Raw genomic sequence first — 21,872 nt, 5'->3', positions numbered from 1 at the left:
GACCTGTGACCCAGCAACTTGCATCCCCTGCTTTAAGGAATTATTAACATGATCCATTTATCATAATTCCCTGAAATCTTAGTTTGTAACTTTTAAGATTTACACTTGATACTAAGAGTACATTTTAGAAAAAAAATTTCCATAGAGTAGGAGCAATAATGTCAAAAAAGATAATTACGGACAATTGATAAATGTCAGAAACGGTAACATATATGAACAAATATATGAACAAATAGTTTACTAAATGCCAGTGAGTGTATTTCTGATACTTGATTCGCTCCCTTCCACAGTCCTCTGCACACGTGGAAGGTCAGAGACCAAACAACACCTTTAGAATTGTGTATCCCCTGAGAGGTAGAGAACAAACGTACAGATATCAGGGGGCACTGAGGGGATGGGATGCATTGGGAGACTGGCACTGGCATACATCCACTATTATGTATAAAACAGAAAACCAATGAGAACCGACCGTACAGCACAGGGAACTCCGCGCTCCGCGGTGACCTACACGGGAAGGAACGCCAGAAAAGAGGGGACACGTGTGTACATGTAATTGATTCACTTTGCTGTACAGAAAAAACTAACAAAACATCGTAAGGCAACTATACTCCAGTAAAAATTAAAAAAAAAAAAAATAGAATTGTGTCTTCCCTGTCAAAAAGAGGGAAAAACAATGATAATTAAAAACAAACAAACAAACAACTTTTGACCTATTTTTAAAACTCTTTTAAGTCCATTTCTACAAATGAGGTTATCTGATTAATGATGCTTGACTAACTCTCAAGAGTTTCTCAGCTCTGACTTCTGGCTCATGGTCAAATAACAGAATCGACTGCTCCCAGAATCCAGAAAAACAAGGAGGAGAAATGGGGCAAAGTTCCACAATGGGATTCTTTTTGTATGCCCTCTTTGTCTTTTCTATACCTGAATTTGCCTGAAGAGCATCACAGAGGGGAAACTTTGCTCTCTTTAACTAAAAATCTCTTCACTGGGTATAGTTAGGTTTAATTGGGCTTTAAAAAAAAAATAGAGAAAAAAAGCATACAGTAACTTGTGAGAAATTATAAATTTTTCTCCCACCTCCTTCTTTTTTCTTTTCCTGTTTTCATGTGAAGAGGTATTCTCATAAGAGCAGCCAGTCACGGTGAGAGAAATGCATTTATATGAGAGGATGATGTCAGTATCACTTTGGAACTTGATGCAATTGGTCAAAAAGGCACTGTACTGACTGTAGTATGCATCTTCAATACATGAGGGACTTTAAAGTATAAGAAATAAAGACCAAACCTATACACAAAGTTTGTAAATTTTAAACCAAATTTATTTTACTTATGCTCAACTTCTTGTTTACCATTAGGCAATAACTAATGAGTTTGCAATAACATGGAGAAGTCATAGAAATATTTTTTGCATTGCTTATCATGTTATGTGCCTTAAGGGTCTTCTCTGCATCCAGAGATTATATGCCTCCCATTAAAAATAAATTCCATGCTTCTGCTTTTTATTTTCCATTTGTTCCTACATAGGTGAAGTAGCATAGCTTCTGGCATTACTACCAAATGAAGCGATTTCCAGTAAGAAAAATCTTGTGCTGGGAAAGAGTTCTGGGACACTTTGCCTCCTACTGTTTTCATATCATTTTGTTGAAAACTCTTGTTGATTTTAAACGGTGGATGGAGAGAGACCATGAGCTCCCTTGAGGACAAGATTCATGGTTTAGTCATCTTTCTATCCTAAACTCCGAGACCACAGTAAGTACTTGTTATTGAATTATATTCTTAATCCAATGAATGGAAGTTCACTATCTCTCTACATCTAGAATGTGAACTTAAGAGAATCTACTTAATGGTTTGTAACAGTGAAGGGAACTAGTAATGCAGACAATTAAAAAGAGCAAGTGTTCTTCCATTAGATCAAGAAAAAGAACAGCCAGGTCCTTTATTATAATCAGTGATGAAAGAGGTACAATATTTTGACTACCATCCATGGATGTTAGTATGAAAGTCTTACTATCCACACCACTATTGATTTGTTTCATGCATTTCACTTTATTTGTTGTGGCAAGAAAAAAAAATGCCTTTAAAAATGTAACTTTGATTAGTGCAGAGTTAGAAAAATTTAGACCCAAATTTTGTCCCTTGGACAAGGGTGTTTAAAAAGTCCCATTTGTGTACTTCTTCTGTGAGTCTGAACTGTGCCTCCATTCTGAGGAAATTACTTCATCTGGTTATTTTAGTCAAATTGCCTTGAAATTGGTCTCTTGTCAGGTACTGTTTGTGCAACATGGCTATTTAAATTAAAAAACCATGTCCTGGTGATAGAAATTATCATTAACATTAGGATAGTAAATTGACAAAAAAAAACTTAATCAAAAGAATTGATTGAAGTGTCTTATGACTAAGTGGCAGTCAAGGAATGTACTTTCAGTGTTATGAAATTCAAACTTAATTGAATCATAATGAAAAAGAAAACAAAACTTCATTACACGAAGAGTGATGTCCCAACAAACCTGTCTTTGAGGGTCACTAGCAGCCTTGACTTTTTCCCCAATGTCTCCCAGAATCTTGATAAGTTTTTGCTCCTTGGAAAACTCGTCCCTCAGGGCTTTTCCTGCACAGAATTGGAGTGCAGCCAATAGCTTCTGATACCAGCTTTTAAAATAAGCTTCATTCTGTGCATCCTTTAGCAGCCTGAAGGAAAGGGAGAAAAAGAATCCTTGTATCTAAAGCTGATTTTTTTTAAAACACCTCTAGCAGGAACAATAAGTGCATTTCAGACTAATCTGTGTGATGGCTTTGGGCAGTTTAACAGCCTAGAATGGGGAAAATGTTGTTTATTTGTTGCCAGTCGTCAAGTTTCATCTGATAGTTAATCAGATTCAGAGAATGAAAAATCAAGAATGAAAAATCAATAAGAGACCCACTATTCCTCATTTCAGTTCATGATGCACTTTTTCTTCTTTCAGGCTTCTTAAGGTCTACGACAAATAACTTATCCTAAGAGCTTATTTTTGGCTTATTAAAATACAGACAAAGTTTTAAAAATTGTATTTAATAGTCACTATACTTAATGGCGACTCAACCATCAACCCCATGTTTTTCTGTTTTTCTTCAATAGATAATGTCCCCACACTGTCATATATCTATCTATGTATTGCTCTTTATTCCATCACTTCCCCTTGATTACCTGGAGGAAGATACCATAAAGGCAAGACCATGGTGCTTTTTTTGTTGTTTCGTTTTGCTTTCAAGTATTTCTGGATTCAAATCTTAGCCCTACAACTTCCAAGTAACTTAGGCTACTTACTTAAACCGGTTGAGGTTAAAAAAAAAAAAAAGTAATATCTCTGAACCTATAGAATTATACAGAATATAGAAAAAAGTTAATGTGATTCTAATTCAAAAGGGCTTAACTCAAAGTATGTATAGTTAGTAAAAAAAACATTAGTTCAGCTGTATCTTGCAGTCTCCCCAAGCCAACTTCTCTCACTGGCAGTCTGCTGGTGTCATGAACACGGGAAGCACGGAACAAAAGAAGGGAAGGACACTTCGCGAGATAATGGAACAGTGACAATTACTGGGTTACTCTTTCTGCCATGTGACAATTTCTATTTCCTTGAAACTAATCCCAATATGCTTCAGCTTTACTTTTTATTATGCCCTAAAACACTGAAGTAAAAAGGACTGATTCCTTTAAATGTTAACCTCTCTTTGACTGATTCTTTAATTCTTGTCTCTAGTCTTCTCTTCTGAAAAAAAATTATCATTCAAGGAACTAGAAGAAAGTTATGAGAATGGAATGCTGAAAAAAAGGATTAAATGCCTCGAAGCCAAAATATTAATATATATAGATGAGTTTCATTTTGCATTCCTAATTTTGCATCTCTGCCCACTATGTATTGTGCTACAGAGATTCTAAAAAACACATTATTTTCATTTGTGGTATGTTCTCTGTTCTTACACATTTAAGTTAAAAAATTAATTGAATGAATCTGCTTTTTTTTAAGGAAAGGCTTGCTCTCTTGTCATTTTTACGAAGCCAACTTATCTTCTCGCACCTCTTTTACTTTTGCAAAGGAAACATAAACTGAGTGGAATAATAGTTCTTATTTCTGAAAAGCATTAAAAAAAAACCTCAAGGGGCTAAAAATTTTTGATGAAAATATAATCTATTGATACTTATATTTTCAATGTAAGGAGAATAACAGACAATGAAAAAGTTTCCTACCTACTCCTTCAATGAGATTTTTGAGATGTCAGACATAATAAATGAATCGTGTCATTATTTGAAGGCTCTAGGAAAGTGAGAGTTGTATGGATGTGAATTGGAAAGCCTCAAATGAAAGCAGCCACATTTAAAACGTCAAGATATTTTCTGCAGAGTGTATACCTCAGAGGGGCTTCCCAGTGGCTCAGTGGTAAAGAATCTACCTTCAGTTCAGGAGACACAGGTTCTATCCCTGTATGGGGAAGATTCCCTGCAGGAGGGCATGGCACCCCAGTATTCTTGCCCGAAGAATCCCATGGACAGAGGAGCCTGGTGGGCTATAGTCCATGAGGTTGCAAAGAGTCGGAAATGACTGAAGCGACTGAGCATGTACCCATGTATACCTCACAGATTTTCACAGTAATTTGAGGACTTCAGTAATATCCAGTTGTACAGGCTACTTAGTTTTCAATAAGGTAAGGAAGTGATGGGTAGAATATTTCTATATCCCATATCAATGCTTGCCAACACTCTCATACATTTTAAATACTGAGTTACTTGTTTTTAAAGATATTATTATTTAAAACTTTTAGAACATAAATATAACTCTATTACCACCTGACTATTACATACATGATGAAAGGTTATTCTGCACAGATGAAGTCAACTTTTTAATAAAATAATTAAAGAGAAGATATATTTTAGGAATGGGGGTATGGTCATAGGAATTGTCAAGATTGTATCACTTGTATCCAAAATACTCTTAACCAACTCGATGAACATGAGTTTGAGTAAGCTCTGGGAGTTGGCGATGAACAGGGAGGCCTGGCATGCTGCAGTCCCCGGGGTTGCAGAGTTGGACACGACTGAGCGACTGAACTGAACTGAATTCTTATTCTATTAGAAGTCTATTTGCTTCTCTCATAAGCACTGGTTCAAAGAGGGGGAAAAAATCAGCCTAACTCATTGCTCAAAATAAAACAGCAGGGACTTCCCTGGCAGCCCAGTGGTTAAGACTCTGCCTTCCACTGCAGGGTGCGTGGGTTCAGTTACTAGTTGGGGAGCTAAGGTCCCACTTGCCTCATGGCGAAAACCTAAAAAACATAAAGCAGAAGCAATATTGTAACAAATTCAGTAAAGACTTACAAAATGGTTCACCATAAAAAAAATCCTTAAAAAATAAATAAAAAAATAAAACAGAGCAGGGGAGATTTGTAGAGAGATTATGTGACTGTGCTTTCAATTTTTTCAAGTGAAGAAAACTCAGTGTATTTCATTGTGATTATTTTCCTTATAGAACATGTCTCATTCAAACTTTCATTTCTCCCATGATGACATGGTCTCCTGGTTCCAGCTCTGTGGGTTTTCACTCAACTTGTAAGTTGTTTTACAGAGTGTGGAATTGAAATGATAGTGTGTTGTATAAGGATCCTGAGAGGTCAATTAGTCTATCCCTGTGTTGTCAGCGACAATCATTTTAACTGAGGAGAGAAATTAACATGTACTTTAATTTTAATCTATTCAGAGAAAGCTGGACTATTCAATTTTGAGTGGAGGGTTACATAATTATGTGTCAATGACCTTCACCAGCAGGAAGTGGCAAACCCATCATGTGGTATTTTTTACCTGCTGCTTCTGTTTGTAAGACTGGAAAACAACTGGTCACTTTCCCCTGAGAATTACAGAAACTCTTTTCACAAGACACTGTCACTGGGAAAAGCAGAATTGCTTATGCCAAACTAAAAATAAATAATTTTTTAAAGTTCAGGTCAAGGGATTGAGAAATAGGAAATAAGACTTGGTGCTGAAAGACTGGGCCTTTAAGATGCAGGCAACATGACCACAAACAAACTATGAGGTAAACCTCAAAATGTCAGAGACCTGTTTACCCCAGTGCAGGCGAGATACAGGAGTAGTTCAACTTGATATTATTTTTTATGTGTGTCTAATGGACTGTAAGTAATGACAACATTAAAATGAGAATACATGCATAATATCTAACTGATTAAAGGATTTGGTAGTGTTGAGAATGAGAGGCAAAAATAAGAAGAGAAGCAAGCATAACACAGATGACAGAGCATAGTTGTTCTGGGATGTCATAAAGGCATTTGCCTAAGTTAAGGGGATAGTGGTGAACTCAGATACACAAACCCCAGCAGCATGAAATGGAGATTTTCCTTGGAAATTAGAGCTTTCCTCCATTTCTTCATGCACATCATGCTTCTGATCACATGGTGAGTGACTTGCTGGAGGTCCAGGAAAAGGACAGCTAGTTCTCATTTCATCAGTCTACCAGCAGGACAGAACAGGCTAATCACACCAACCCAGCTCTCCTTGCCTCATGACTCCCTTTAGTGTAGGTCTTAATCTTAGTTCTCAATAGCATTATATCTTAATCGGATGGTAAAGAATCCGCCTGCAATGCAGGAGACTCCGGTTTGATCCCTGGGTCAGGAAGATCTCCTGGAAAAGGGAATGGCAACACACTCCAGTATTCTTGCCTGCAGAATTCCATGGACAGAGGAGCCTGGTAGGCTACAGTCCATGTGGCCACAAAGAGTCAGACATGAATGAATGTATGAAATACACACCCACGTGTGTATTTCCTGTGAGGGAAGAGAAGAAACAACATTCAAAAGAAAACTGAGCTACACAATGAAGATGAGTGATTTCAGGTCACTCCAGGACCTCCCCTTCCCATTGCGTCTATTGGTTTTTACTTTAGGTGGGGGTAAGGCATGTGCTCCTAGACCAGGTCTTAGTGAGCATGGTTGGATTTTCGAATGTGACTTCTTTGAGTGTATTTATAACCCTGGGACATATAAAGGCTGAAATCCAATATTTGATACGGAATTATTAACTATAAGTTTTCAACAGTTTGTTAAAAAGTAAAAATTAATGTACCTCTTTAGTCTTTATAACTTTACTTTACTTCTCATTGGTTGACAGATTTATTTAATATTTCCCTAAATCGAGGTGCTTGATACATTTTATTGTCTTGCAAACATAGCTGTTTCCTATGACTAGCTCATTTCTAGAATATTGATTCTCTCTTTCAGAAATATAGCACCAAACTTCTTTTGAATTTTGCACATAGGGAGCATTACATGGTCGAAGTCTGCTGAAATGTAATTTCTAATCAATAGTTATTTTGCAACATACATTTGTCTATAAGCCACTTTGAAACAAGAATATAAAACTATTAAAGGGGAATAAATTCAGAAGATAATGAAATCCATACTCTGGAGACTGTATACATTTTTAGAACACTTAAATATATGAGAAGAGCCCCTAAGGTATGAACTGACTTCATTTTACCCCCATTTTGCAATTTATGTACCGAATATTTATTACCACCTCCAAAGCAGTGTGTTCAGAATGCCATATGTTCATACTTACAATCTTTCCACTGTGTTCACACTGTGTGGTAGATTTATTTTTCTCAATGCCATGCTTTCTTCTCTGAAGCTTACACAACTACACTATTTGCTCTGTGACTTCCAGTGTCTTCCCAGAGGCAACATCTACTTTTCCACCCCATGTCAGGACTGGTCTTGTGACTTGCTTAAGCCAGGAGGTTATGACTGGATAAAATGTATGCCCAAGTCCATGTGGACTCTTTAAATGCACTATCGTGGATTGGTTTGCTGTCTTGTACTTCTGCTTTCTGCCATGAGAATAGCATGTGCCCGCTGGGGTTGCGGGTGAGGGATGGGGTTGTTCCTTCAGTGCTGGAATGAGAAGATGATGCTGAGTGGAGCTGAGCACTGCTGTGTGGAGTCCAGGGCAGCCTAGCAGAGCTATAGTAAGTCTGCAGCCTGTGTGGTACATAAGTTAGAAATAAATCTGTTGCTATAAGCCACTGAAACTGTGGGGCTATTTGTTGATATGGTGGAAACTAATGAATATGCCAAGTTTTATACTCTTTCTCTTTCCCTTTCCTTTGCTTTTGTTTTCATTTGTTTGTTTGTATTGCCTTTAGAATATGGAGCATATATATATTTTTTAATCTCTCCAATGTTAGCCCTGAGGATACTCTGGGGGCAAATCTAATGAAAGAAAATAAACAAAGGAGGCAAGTCTGGTGAAATAGATGGGTGAACAATTTGAGTACACTAATTTAGATTAAAAAATTATAAAAGTTAGAAAAATGACTTTCTTTTATGGATCATTCAGTCAGTTCAGTCGCTCAGTTGTGTCCGATTCTTTGTGACTCATGGACTGACTGCAGCATGCCAGGCTTCCCTACCATCACCAACACCCAGAGCTTGCTCAAACTCATGTCCATTGAGTCGGTGATGCCATCCAACCATCTCATCTCTGTTGTCCCTTTCTCCTCCTGCCTTCAATCTTTCCCAGCATCAGGGTCTTTTCTAATGAGTCAGTTCTTTGATCAGGTGGCCAAAGTATTGGAGCTTCAGCTTCAGCATCGTCATCAATGAATATTCAGGACTGATTTCCTTTAGAATTGACTGGTTTGATTTTATGGATCATAAAAAGCCCAAAAGAGTATTTAAAAAATGATTTGATATGGTTCATTTGGACATGCATATTCTGTTATATTGCTAGAATTTTATTGTTATTTTATTACTACTAACATACTTTTTGACCTATTTAGAGTATGAACAGGCCTAGGTACCATCTGCTGTTTTGTCCAGCCCAGGTGTCTGAACATCTAATAGGAGATTCTCTCTGAGTAAAAATGCACTAATGAGTGCAACAGGGCAATGACAAAATCTTTTGACCTACGTAACACAGGACTAGACAAACCTAACACACTACTAGATGAAGGGTCTGATGGTTGAGGGCAGTGAGGGAGGCAGTACACCTAGCTGCTTGAGAAACTGAACTCTGCTAATGGTGACAGCTGGAAGAATGCAACAGCTGAATAGGGAGGGTTTTGGAGGAGAAAGCATTTATCTATATTAGCATGCTTAATGGAACTTCCTTTATTGCTCTGGAGTTGGTGATCAAGACCGAAGATTAAAGGAAAGAGACAGCAGTTATCCTATGCTTTAACAATAGCCAAAGAAGTGACTGGAAGTCAGAGAACTCTATAGGGTTTATTGGGAGATGCCCAAAATGGCTATGATACACCAATGTCAGGGAATGTTTGACGGGAGGATTCCTACATGCTGTCTCTCATGAGTTCTTTGTCCCTCTTCAAGTGGAACAGCACGCTGCTCCCAGGGACTGAGGTCATTGTGTGAGGCAGGCTTGGGTCTCCCTTAGTAAACTTTCTCTTTAGGACAAAACTGCTTAGTCTCGTTCCCCTTTCTTGAGATATGGATTGTGTCCTGACCTTGTGACTACATTACCCCTTGTTCCCTTGGTAACGGTTGCTGTACATTTGGTTTTCTGATCTCTATCATTCCCGAAAGAAGTTTCTTGTACCACAGCCTGTATATACTCATAGGAAAATCATTAAAGCACCTTTGCTCCACCAGAGCTTAGGTCCCCGGGTCTTTTTTTGTCTCTTTCTCTCTCTCTCTTTCTCACTTTCACTTTCTTATCGTCGACTCCGTACCACAAGGTTCCGGTCCATTAAAGGACCCCAACACACCAACTGCCATCTCCCCTACTGGGCTTTATATTTTCAAGTGGGGTTAAAGGAAAGGGGCTGTTTGAGAGTCATGAGTCATCAGCTTAGTGAGGGATAGAGTGGATCTGCTATTCTCACACATCCCTGCAAAGTCTAGTAGGGAGGGAAGTTCAAGGATAGCCATTTATTCAGATACGTGCAAGAATGGGAGACAATTGCCTCATTTCCAGGTTAAATGTCTGTGCTAAAAGAGGGTATGTTGATTTTCTCTAGGGATGTCAATAGGGAAGAGAGTGTAACGCCAAGATGGAAAAACAGGATAGCAAAGGAGCAGCCTGTAGTCCTGCACCCTAACTGGCAAAGCAAGGATGTGTGAGTTTCTCATGGTTCAGATAAACACATGGCAGATAATTAAATGTGATCCCACTCCTTGTGTTGGTTCCTCAGCCATGTCTGGCTCTTTGTGACCCCATGGACTGTAGCCTACCAGGCTCTTCTGTCCATGGAATTCTCCAGGCAAGAATACTTGAATGGGTAGCCATTCCCTTCTCCAGGGGATCTTGCCCATCCAGGGATTGAACCTGAGTCTCCCACATTGCAGGCAGATTCTTTACCATTTGAGCCACCAAAGGCTCAGCCAAAGGAAAATCTCCTAATGGGAAATCCTGCAAGGCTGGAACTCACTCACATGAGGCAGCCAGCTTTGACACTGAATCCACAGGGGCCTTGATGGAGAGTCAGAGACCACACACAGAAACTGTACTTTCTTGCCTCAGTGAGTGTGAGGGTCACTCTTTCTCTTTTTCCCCCACTCCAAATCAAGAAAAGCGAGAACTAGAAGACAGAAAGAAGAGGAGTGAAACAGCAGGTAATATTCTCCACCCACCACAAGTCCCCTAAGCTAAAACTTGGGGGTGCTAGAGAATGAGGGGGAGGTGTATGCCAAATTGGAGAAGAAAATTAAGTTTTAAATTGGACAAAACTGGTGAAGAGTTTTTTTATTGTTTGCTATCTAAAAGTGACCTAGGAATCTGTGGAATCTATCCTGGCTTTAATTAGGAAATGTGAAAGGGAAGAGTAGATTTTCAAAATAATAAAATGTTTTATTGGAGACCTACCAATACCAGGCTGAGCCATTTTAAATAAAGCCAGGCAAGACAGTTAAACACCTATGAGTCAGTGCAAAAAGAAATATAGCTTCAGGAAATGCACTGACCACACTGCATGAGAGAAAAAGTCTCAAAATGCAGAGTAAAAACTGGGAAGCCTTGTCTCGTAATTTTCAGAGAGTTGGTTGAGATTTCCCTCTTTGCCTTTCTTCATCCCCTTGCAGCCACTGACTGCTCTTTTAGAGCACTGCTGATTTTGGCTTCCCTTGTGGATGACTGTTGTGATACAATACACATAATTGTTTTCAAGAAATCAAAGTTGTTTCATCAAGAAATAGTATATTAATACTTCATATATGTGTACATAGAGGTATATATTTACTACTATAATTGATATTTTATCATCATATCAAAATCTTTTAGCAGTTACGACCAGTTGCATAGTTAATGATAAGCTTAAATGGTATTTTTCTGAACAAAAATTAGCCATAAAGGGTACCCAGTTTATGTACACACTTGTAATCAGGATGACACTTACACTGCAGTGTTGCTCTCTTAAGATCATCTGGAAGCTATGAAGGAAAGAAAAAAAAAACAAAACTATGCTGAGCAGGTAAGTTCCCCTGAGTAGATTCTTGAATCTATAATTAGAAATCAGAGCCCTTTTCGCTCATCTTGCTAAGGGACATGGTCAACTTGGGAGATGTCATTGCTGCTGTTTAGTAGCTAAATTGACTCTTTGTGACCCCAAGGCTTATAGCCCGCCAGGTTCCTCTCTCCATGGGACTTTGGAGGGGGTTGCTATTTCCTTCTCCAGGGCATCTTCCCAACCGAGGGAAGGAGCCCACGTCTCCTGCTTGGCAGGTGGATTCTTTACCACTGAGCCACCTGGAAAGCCCAACTTGGGAGATTAAGGTAAATAAATAAAACTCTTTCCAATCCACTCACAGGTATTCCTTTGTTCACATGTTTAACATACTGAATGATGTGATGTCAGAGAGCAGAAACTCTGTCATCCTCCTCTCATGCCAACACACTTTCTGCTTTAGTGTTATTTTATTCAAATCACTTTCCTTAATTGAGCACCAAGCTGTGAATGGCTATCAGTGACCTCTCTCAGTCCCCACTGTTATACTCCATATGTGCTTACTAATCCTAAAACAAAACAGGCGGACTTTTGGCCCTGGGCACACTTCAGAATACTAGCCAGCCTTCAATGAGGCCCTCCTGTATTACATTTCCCTTTCTTCTCATTCTGGTTTTCTCCCATCCCTGACCACCAAGATTCGCACTGCTTCTGCTGCTCTTCCTTGGCCAGAAACTACCTAGCCCTGCTCTCCCCTGTTGTGTTCTGGGGTCCCAATTACTCCTTGTTTTTCTTACTCTGAACATGTATCTCTCACTTCAAATTACACTCATGTTTTTAGAGAATAATATCACATTAGTGTAGAGCTGAACTGCACTTTGAGATAATCCCTCCCACCCATCACATTTATTAGGTGAGGAAACGGGAAGATTAAGGGACTTGCCTAAGATCCTTATGACAAGAACACTGCATTCTTAACAGGCTCTTTCCATAGCACCACAGCTTGTGTGTTATGGAACAGATGTTTGTGTCTCCCCAAAATTTGTATATTTAAGCTCTAACTCTAAATGGGATGATATTGGAGGTGGGACCTTTGGGAGGTGATTAAGCTTAGATAAGGTCATGAGAGTGGAGTAATATAATTAGATTACTGCCTTTATAAGAAGAGGAGACTGGAGCTCTGCCACGTGAGGACACTGGGAAGGTGTCCAGTACCCATCCAAGAGCCAGGAAGAGGACACTTATGGAGGACTGAAATTGGCCAGCACCTCAATCTTGGACTTCCCAGCCTCCAGACTGTGAGAAATAAATTCATGTTGTTTAAGGCACACAGTCTGTGTTATTTTTTAACTGCAGCCTGAACTGATTAACACAGTGTCCTAAAAACCATTAAAACACAACTTGGAAGATGATTTTATGCTTGCATTACCTCTGGCAAGAAACTTAGTGCTTTAGCTCTTCACTTTCCTACTCTGTAAAATGTTGGAGTTTGTGAGGTTCTGTAAGATACCTTCCAGCTCTAGGGCTCCATGACTTTAATACTTAATGAACTTACCCAACATCTACACCAGGCATTTCCTAAGCATTTCCGGTAGCTCTGTTAGGTAATTCTCACAAGCACTCCAAGTAACGTGATTCCCTCCATTTTACAGAGGATATTACAGTTTACAAAGATCCAATAACTTGCCCAAAGTTATTGGATAATTAGGTGACAATGCCCAAAGTCACCCAACCTGTAGACCAGGGATTCAAATGCAAGTGTATCAGACTCCAGAGCCCTTGCTCTTCATCATCACCTTGTACCACCTGGTGATATCCTAACACAGGTACCAGCTGATGATTTACTCTGAGACTAACAACGACGGCTCAGCAGGTAAAGAATCCACATGCAATGCAGGAAACAGTAGGTGCAGGTTTGATCCCCAGGTTGGGAAGATTCCCTGGAGGAGGAAATGGCAATCCACTCCAGTATTCTTGCCTTAAGAAAAATCCCATGGAGAGAAGAGCCTGGTGAGCTACAGTCTAGGGATTGCAGAGAGTCAGACACGACTGAGCACAGGCACCGATCGAATAATTCTCTTCTTGCCTCTTTCTAATTATGTTTTTCTCTAACATCTTTCTTTTACTTACTGTTTTGTAACACTCAGAAGTCTCATGCTCTCCAGGTTGACTTCTTTCTTTCCAAAGTTCCTCATTTAATTTTGTCCTGCTATGTGTAAGCTCCCTGCCAAAAACCACCAAATGATGTTAATAATATTTTCCTTTCTGCTTCTATTAATAACATTTTTTGAACTTTTAAATCAGAGCTTGTTAACCTATTTTCATGTGAAATACTTACAAGCAGGAATACTTTTCTCTCCCTACCTAGTCAGTAAAACGAATAGGATATGTGGATCTACTTTGATAATGCAAGTAATACACTCACCTATGCTCTATCCTTCCTCACTTGAGAAAGTGAGACCAACACCTAAATTTCAAAGGATTTGGACTTTCATGGTTTGTTTATACAAGTGGTGGTGCTGGGTGAGGCTAGCTAGGAGAGTGGAGGGAAAAGATGCTGAATTGAAAATAACACTCATTGCACTTGGGAACCTAAAAATCCTGATGAATTGTGTGGTCACAACCCGTGTGCCTTGAGCTACCCACCTTAACTGGGTCTGTGGTTCCAAATAAATGCCAAGCTGTGGCAGAAGAGAAATGGGGAGTCATTACCGACAGCACATGTGCCAAAATAAAATAAATTTTACTTGACATATAATTAGTGTTCAAATTCATGTCTGTGGAGTTTTAAACTAGTCCAATAGATGTCTACATTTTCCCTTACTTATATTTTAAAATATAGTTCTGAACTGAGTTCTTAAACTCAGTCTTTTTGTTTTCTTTTTCTATATATATATATATTTTTTTTTCTGAATACATGTATAGTTACTTTAAAGGCCATGTAAGCACCTTTTTCATAAAGCTTCCTTCACAAAAAAATTTTAACAGCAAAGCAATTCCTTTGCTATATGAATGTTTCATAAGAACAGCAACCTAATAATAAAAATCCTCTTTACCACTCAGCTTTTTGTTCTTGCATAGCCCTCTGGTGAAAGTTGGATGATCATTACACTGTGCAGTGAGCAAGTCATGTGTTTGAACACAGCCAGAGGGGCTGGTTTACAAGGCTAAAGGCAAAGCTGGCTTTGAAATACCCTGCTTCCCCAGAACCCAAACGCATCAGAACCCCATTTTCAAGTCACAGCTGGGTGGTTGCTTCACCCTTCATCCTTCAGAGGCACAAATAGCGTGGTTTATTCTGTGAGGGTATTAAAGTTTCCCTGGGAGGCTATCTGTAAGATTTGGAGCTGTGTTTGATGTCCTGAGAAAATTTCTGGGACATTCTTGCTCAGCATCATGAAAGAGCGTGTTCCCTGAAGTCGGCAAGCACCGTTTAATCCTGTTCCTTTTGGAAATTCAATAAAGCCTTAGAGGTGTTCCAGGAGGTGTTCACAAACTACCTGGTTAATTTTCTGTTGATTTAGGTGATGTTGTTGCTTTGTTCTGTGGCTCAGGTTGTACTTGCCAGGCAGGGATAACTGTCCTGTCCACCATACTGTGTGATTGTGGGAAGAGGACTAAGCCTATTCCATCTCTCAGGCTCTCTGTATGCACAAGTAACTTAGAGGTTCCAACCTTAGTCTTCCCATTTCTAAAATGATAATAATGAGTGTCCTGTCATCAGATCTATGTGTCTGTTATGGACTGAATTGTGTTCCCTGAATTCTTATGTGGAAGCCCTAACTCTCAATGTCACTGTCTTTGGAGACAGGCCTTTAAGGAAGTAACTAAGATTAAATGGGGTCATAAAAGTGTGGACTTAATTCAGTAGGACTAGGGTTTGCATGAGAGGAAGAGATGCCAGGTAAGTGTTCACACAGAAAAATGGCCATGTGAGGACCCAATGAGAAGGTGGGCTGTGTGGAAGCCAGAAAGTCTGTTTGTAGCTCTTACCAGTAACTAATGCTTAAGCACCTTGATCTTGGGAGTTCCAATCTCCAGAACTGGGAGAAACTTAATTTTTAATGTTCTAGCTGCCTAGTCTCTGGTACTCCGATTTGGCAGCCCTAGAAGCCTGTAAGACAGTTTCCAATCTAGAAGTCATTTTTCCAATTTAGACCTACGTGTCCATCTGTCTACAAGATATGATTCTCGAATTTTCTTAAGGCATCTTAACCTTGAGGGTGAAGAAATCAAGAAGTGATAGTCGTTCAGTTGTGTCTGACTCTTTGCAACCCTCTGAACTGCAGCCCACCAGGATCCTCTGTCCATGGGATTCTCCAGGTAAGAATACTAGAGTGGATCCATACCCTCCTCCAGGGGATCTTCCCAACTCAGGGATTGAACGCAGGTCTCCTGCAACGAAGGCAGATTTTTTACTGTCTTAACCATTACATGACTAATTTCACCATTATTCCTCCCAATGCCTACTTCTTTACCTGAATTATTTATCTCCACAAAGAGAATGGCCAGCCGTCCATCACTTGAACTAAAAATGAGACATGATCCCTCTCTCACCCTCATCCCAACATCAACTCTGTTACCATGTTTCATTATGTTTACCATTTAAATAGCTCTCAAATCTAATCCCTTCTCTCTTCCCTGACTGACAGCATTTAATTGAGGTCTTAATTTCTTGAATGTATTACCTTACTCTACTGGTACTTGATTTTCCTACCACCTGCATTTTTAATTTTTTTTCCGCCTCAAATTAGTTCTCTTTACTTAGTCTAATAAGTCCTGTTCTAAAAGTCCTGAGATTAAAAGCCATGTAGCCTCAGGATAAAATATAAAATCCTTAGTATGAACAGACAGGGCACTTGGTGGTTTAGCTCCTCCACATCTTAAAGGCTTGTCTCTGAGTCCCATTCATGTTTTTCCATTCCCAAACAAAAAGTGCTACTTATAATAAGTTGAATCTTCTGTTTTTACAGGTTAGAATGCTTTTGCATTGCACCAGCCCCTGTGTCTGAAATTATATTTCAATATGCCAACATGTTTGTCCTTTAATGTTTAACTTAATTGGCATCTTTTCTAAAACAGTCTTTCTTAATTTTTTTCTAATCTTGGGCATGTGTTCAGTCTTCTCTCTGTAAGGATGAAGTGTTTTCCCATATCCATTATTCTTGTAACACTACCTGTTTTTTTTTTTTATGGTGTTTTAATTGTTTATTTTTTTATCTTTCACCTACTAGACTTTAGGTTCATTTTTAATTTAATTTTATCAGAGTAGGAAGTTTCTAATTGTGACAGTAGCCAGTCAAGGTGTTAGTGCTGTCACCTCAGTAGTGTCCAACTCTTTGAGACCCCATAAACTGTAGCCTGCCAGGTTCCTCTGTCCACGGGATTCTCCAGGCAAGAATACTGGAGTGGGTTGCCATTTCCTCCTCCAGGAGACTCTATACAGCATTATACAGTAATATTCCCAAAAGTACAACCATGTGGAGAAGATACATGCACATGAAAATGTACACTGAACATGTGAACTAACATGTGACAGGATATGAGGACACATATTCTCATCTTTGAAAGTTTGCAACTTGAAGGTTCAAATGGAGGGGACTTACTGTTCTTAATTTGATGGACTTAGCTGAGGAGGCTCATATTGAAAGTGCATCACTGGGAAAGGTACTTGAGCTAAGAGGCAGGTAATCTGTAAGGAAGATATCTTGCAAAGCACTTTTCTATTAGATAAGCCATGCCATTTTAGAATTGGAATTTCCTACATCTCAGAGGAAAAAAAATAATAAATGTAAACATCTATTTCTGCTTTGTTTACCATGCCAAAGCCTTTGACCGTGTGGATCACAATAAACTGTGGACAATTCTGAAAGAGATGGGAATACCAGACCACCTGACCTGCCTCTTGAGAAACCTGTATGCAGGTCAGGAAGCAACAGTTAGAACTGGACATGGAACAACAGACTGGTTCCAAATAGGAAAAGGAGTACATCAAGGCTGTATATTATCACCCTGCTTATTTAACTTATATGCAGAGTACATCATGAGAAACGCTGGGCTGGAAGAAGCACAAGCTGGAATCAAGATTGCCGGGAGAAATATCAACAACCTCAGATATGCAGATGACACCACCCTTATGGCAGAAAGTGAAGAGGAACTAAACAGCCTCTTGATGAAAGTGAAAGAGGAGAGTGAAAAAGTTGGCTTAAAGCTCAACATCCAGAAAACTAAGATTATGGCATCTGGTCCCATCATTTCATGGCAAATAGATGGGGAAACAGTGGAAACAATGGCTGACTTTATTTTTCTGGGCTCCAAAATCACTGCAGATGGTGATTGCAGCCATGAAATTAAAAGATGCTTACTCCTTGGAAGGAGTGTTATGACCAACCTAGATAGCATATTAAAAAGCAGAGACATTACTGTGTCAACAAAGGTCCTCTAGTCAAGGCTGTGGTTTTTCCAGGGGTCATGTATGGATGTGAGAGTTGGACTATAAAGAAAGCTGAGTGCTGAAGAATTGATGCTTTTGAACTGTGGTGTGGAGAAGACTTTTGAGAGTCCCTTGGACTGCAAGGAGATCCAACCAGTCCATCCTAAAGGAGATCTGTCCTGGGTGCTCTTTGGAAGGACTGATGTTGAAGCTGAAACTCCAATACTTTGGCCCCCTGATGCAAAGAGCTGACTCATTTGAAAAGACCCTGATGCTGGGAAAGATTGAGGGCAGGAGGAGAAGGGGACGACAGAGCATGAGATGATTGGATGGCATCATCGACTCAACGGACATGAGTTTGGGTAAACTCCAGGAGTTGGTGATGGACAGGGAGGCCTGGTGTGCTGTGGTTCATGGGGTCACACAGAGTAGGACACAAAAGTGACTGAACTGAACTGAACTGAAGAAAACATTACTGTACATTTGTGAGCAAGAATGTGTCTGTGTGGGAGGGTGGATCTATTTAGGTGTGCAATCAGAGCATTTATTTCCAAAGAATTTCCAAAAGCTTGTTGTATGATACTTAAATCTCATGTTAAAAAAAAAAGTTGGAGCAAAAAATGTCAGACCCTAAAATTTATTCTTAAGAATGCGTTATGATAATTAAAAAAATGTTTATCTACCCAAGTTAATATGGCTTGTAACAACCTAAGGGTGGTTTTTATTCCTACTGTTATTCTTCAGGGGGTCTCCAAGTCTTTTCTACTTTGGACCACCAAATCATCTAGTCCTCTATGGGACTGTCCATTCATAATTTATCCTTGAAGAAAAGCTTCAGGAGCTTGCTTTAATGAGACTCTTTAGTTACCTCAGAAATCAACAGTGGAGTTTGGATGATAGTGTTCAAAGGGCAGATAACAGAAATTGCTTTAGACAAAAGTGGTTGAGAACTTTCTTCTTTTTAATGACACACATTAAAAAAAAGAATAAGTGGTTTACTGTTCACATTTCTTAGGGAATGACATTTACTTAGTTAGGATTTAAAAATTAATTCATTTGAATTATGAATCAAATATTTGCATACTCTACTTTTGGAGGTGTTCTTCCCTAAAACAGTATTTTATGTTAGCTAAATCCAATAATGCTTAATTTCTTATTTTTCCTTTGTTAATGCTTAACTTTTTTCTGTTTCCCTCTATTTCAATTAGCAGCAGCAGAACAAAATAACTTATTTATTTTAATGCTTTTTCTGTTTAGAGTGTAATGATTTCTATTTTCACAAATGAGGAAAACATGGTGATAAGAGGGTAAGTTGATAATGAATTTTTGCTCATTTCTTTTCCTAAGAATTTTGGAAAAGTATAAATGGACAAAGAATTCAGCATGAAAAAGTCTGTTATTTTTGCATAAACTCTGCCTCAGGAAACATTCATGGTCTCATCCCTCTCTTGGACTGGTGATACCATTGGTAATCAATTAAGCAGTGGTATTTTCAGTTTAAAGGCTTTGAAATATAGGTAAAACAATAGGCCAAGGAGTCAGACATAACTGATAGTGTAACACAGTTGGGCCATTTAATTGCTGTGTGACCTCTGGTCTCTGATTTAAACTCTCCGAGCTTCCACAGCTAATGACTTCCACATCTAATGACTGCTCTGAGGACTAAGTGATAAAATTCAGGAAAGTACTTGGTGAAAATCTGCCATTACTATCATCTCAATCATAATGGTAATCGTTATTCTTGCTATCCCTAGAAATATGCAGTTTGAATTCTAGCTTGCATTTTTCTAGACTTCATAAATGTTTTTGGTTACAGTGGGGTTCATTTTACAACAAATATTTTTCTAAACATGACCTAATGGAAAACAAACTTTCCTCAATCGAAATAGCTGCTGAGTTAAATATATTTCTTATTTGAATGCTATTTAGACAACACTCTCTGTTTAATAAAAAGACAATTAGGAAGACTGGTAGAAAGCTTTCTCCACTGTTCAAGGCAATTCTGGTTCTAAGGATATGCAGGTTCAATATCTTCAGTTCATTTTATATCACTATCAAAAATACTGGCAAATCAACCACTAGAATAACAAAGAGAATAAACATATAATAATACAACAATCACTGAAGTCGAGGCACCAAGTGTAAGAAAAATACTGTAATTTATTCAGCAGGCACTCTAAAGTTGACCATTGTTACTGATAAGAGTGGATATATGAGTATTTTTCTGAGTTTTTAAACATACGCTGACATATTGCTCTAGACATATTACTTCTACTTGACCCACATAGCAGGACTTGTTTTTGATATTTGATCTGAATTGGTTTAGCATGCAGAGAAGTAGCAGTCAAGCATAAGACAGAAATCAACTTTGGAAACTGCCCCAATATGTAAATGTGGCCAGACACACAAGGGCATTTTGTCTTTTCATTAGACAAATGTGCTATCATTTGTAGGCTAACCTTTGCACAGTAGTGGAGAGAATAATTACTTCTTTTAATGTTTGCCCAATAATAAGCTGTAAAATGGGAGTTGGACTATAGGAAGTTTTATGGAAATAATTTTATTCAGAAGTTTTTTTATTTGTTTTGTAAAAGAGCATACATTTTTAAACAAAATCTTATTTAGAACTATTTTCTTCCTCCCACCTCTCCCTTATTAGAAAAATAGGTAAAAAGAGATTTGCTCAGTTGAGAATGAGGTCAACAGCTGTGTAGACCAATGGTCTGTTTTGGTGTCACCTTTCACCTTCAGTAAAACACTTCTCCAACACTGTGGTGTTGAAGAAAACTCTTCAGAGTCCCTTGGACAGCAAGGAGATCAAACAAGTCAATCCTGAAGGAAATCAATCCTGAATATTCATTGGAACGACTAATGCTGAAGCTGAAGCTCCAATACTTTGGCCACCTGATGCGAAGAACTGACTCCTTGGAAAAGACCCTGATGCTGGGAGAGGTTGAAGGCAGGAGGAGAAGGGGATGACAGAGGATGAGATTGGATGGCATCACTGACTGGATGGACATGAGTTTGAGCAAGCTGCGGGAGTTGGTGATGGACAGGGAAGCCTGGCATGCTGCAGTCCATGGAGTCACAAAGAGTTGGATATGACGGAGTGACTGAACTGACTGACTTCACACTCAGAGATAGCTCTGGGTAATTTGTGGTTTGAAAGAATACATGTTTAAAACATACTGGAATAGGTAAACATTTCTATTTAGAGATGCAATGGTTGAGGCCAAGAGAGAAATAGTGACATATAAAAAAAAAAAAGAAATAGCGACTTGTTCTAGTTTGTTGTTATTGTTAGTCGTGTCTGACTATTGCAACCCCATAGATTGCAGCACGCCAGGCTTCCCTGTCCTCCACTATCTAGTTTATACAACTACTTTATTTATAATATTTTATTCAAAAGATAGATACTAAGCATCTACACATACTCTGATAATACAGTCAGTCAGTTCAGTCAGTTCAGTTGCTCAGTCGACTGAACTGTAAAAGACTAAGGTCTTTTGAAATGAGTCAGGTCTTTGCCTTGGATGGCCAAAGTATTGGAGCTTCAGCTTCAGCATCAGTCCTTCCAATAAATATTCAGGACTTCCTTTAGGATGGACTGGTTGGATCTCCTTGCAGTCCAAGGGACTCTCAAGAGTCTTCTCCAACACCACAATTCAAAAGCATCAATTCTTTTGCACTCAGCTTTCTTTATAGTGCAACATTCACTTCCATACATGACTACTGGAAAAATCATAGCTTTGACTATATGGACCTTTGTCAGCAAAATAATGTCTCCGCTTTTTAATATGCTATTTAGGTTAATCATAGCTTTTCTTCCAAAGAGCAAGCGTCTTTTAATTTCATGGCTGCAGTCCCCATCTGCAGTGATTTTGGAGCCCAAGAAAATAAAGTCTCTCACTGTTTCCATTGTTTCCTCATCTATTTGCCATGAAGTGATGGGACTGGATGCCATGATCTTAGTTTTTTGAATGTTGAGTTTTAAGC

The 21,872-nt window shown here is 38.8% G+C and overlaps 1 protein-coding gene across 1 annotated transcript in view; it reads right to left on the bottom strand.

Moving 5' to 3' along the window:
* Nucleotides 1-21,872, bottom strand: part of PIK3C2G (phosphatidylinositol-4-phosphate 3-kinase catalytic subunit type 2 gamma) — a 410,590-nt gene that overhangs the window by 163,711 nt on the left and 225,007 nt on the right. Inside the window, exon 19 of the mRNA XM_061124127.1 lies at nt 2,510-2,690. Within this exon, the coding sequence (XP_060980110.1) occupies nt 2,510-2,690 (181 nt within the window). The remainder of the gene's footprint in view (nt 1-2,509; nt 2,691-21,872) is intronic.

This window comes from Dama dama, chromosome 22, assembly GCF_033118175.1.
Source record: "Dama dama isolate Ldn47 chromosome 22, ASM3311817v1, whole genome shotgun sequence".
Taxonomy (NCBI): Eukaryota; Metazoa; Chordata; class Mammalia; order Artiodactyla; family Cervidae; genus Dama; species Dama dama.
Note: the sequence above shows the minus strand (reverse complement) of the source record. Positions and strands in the feature narration are given on the sequence as shown.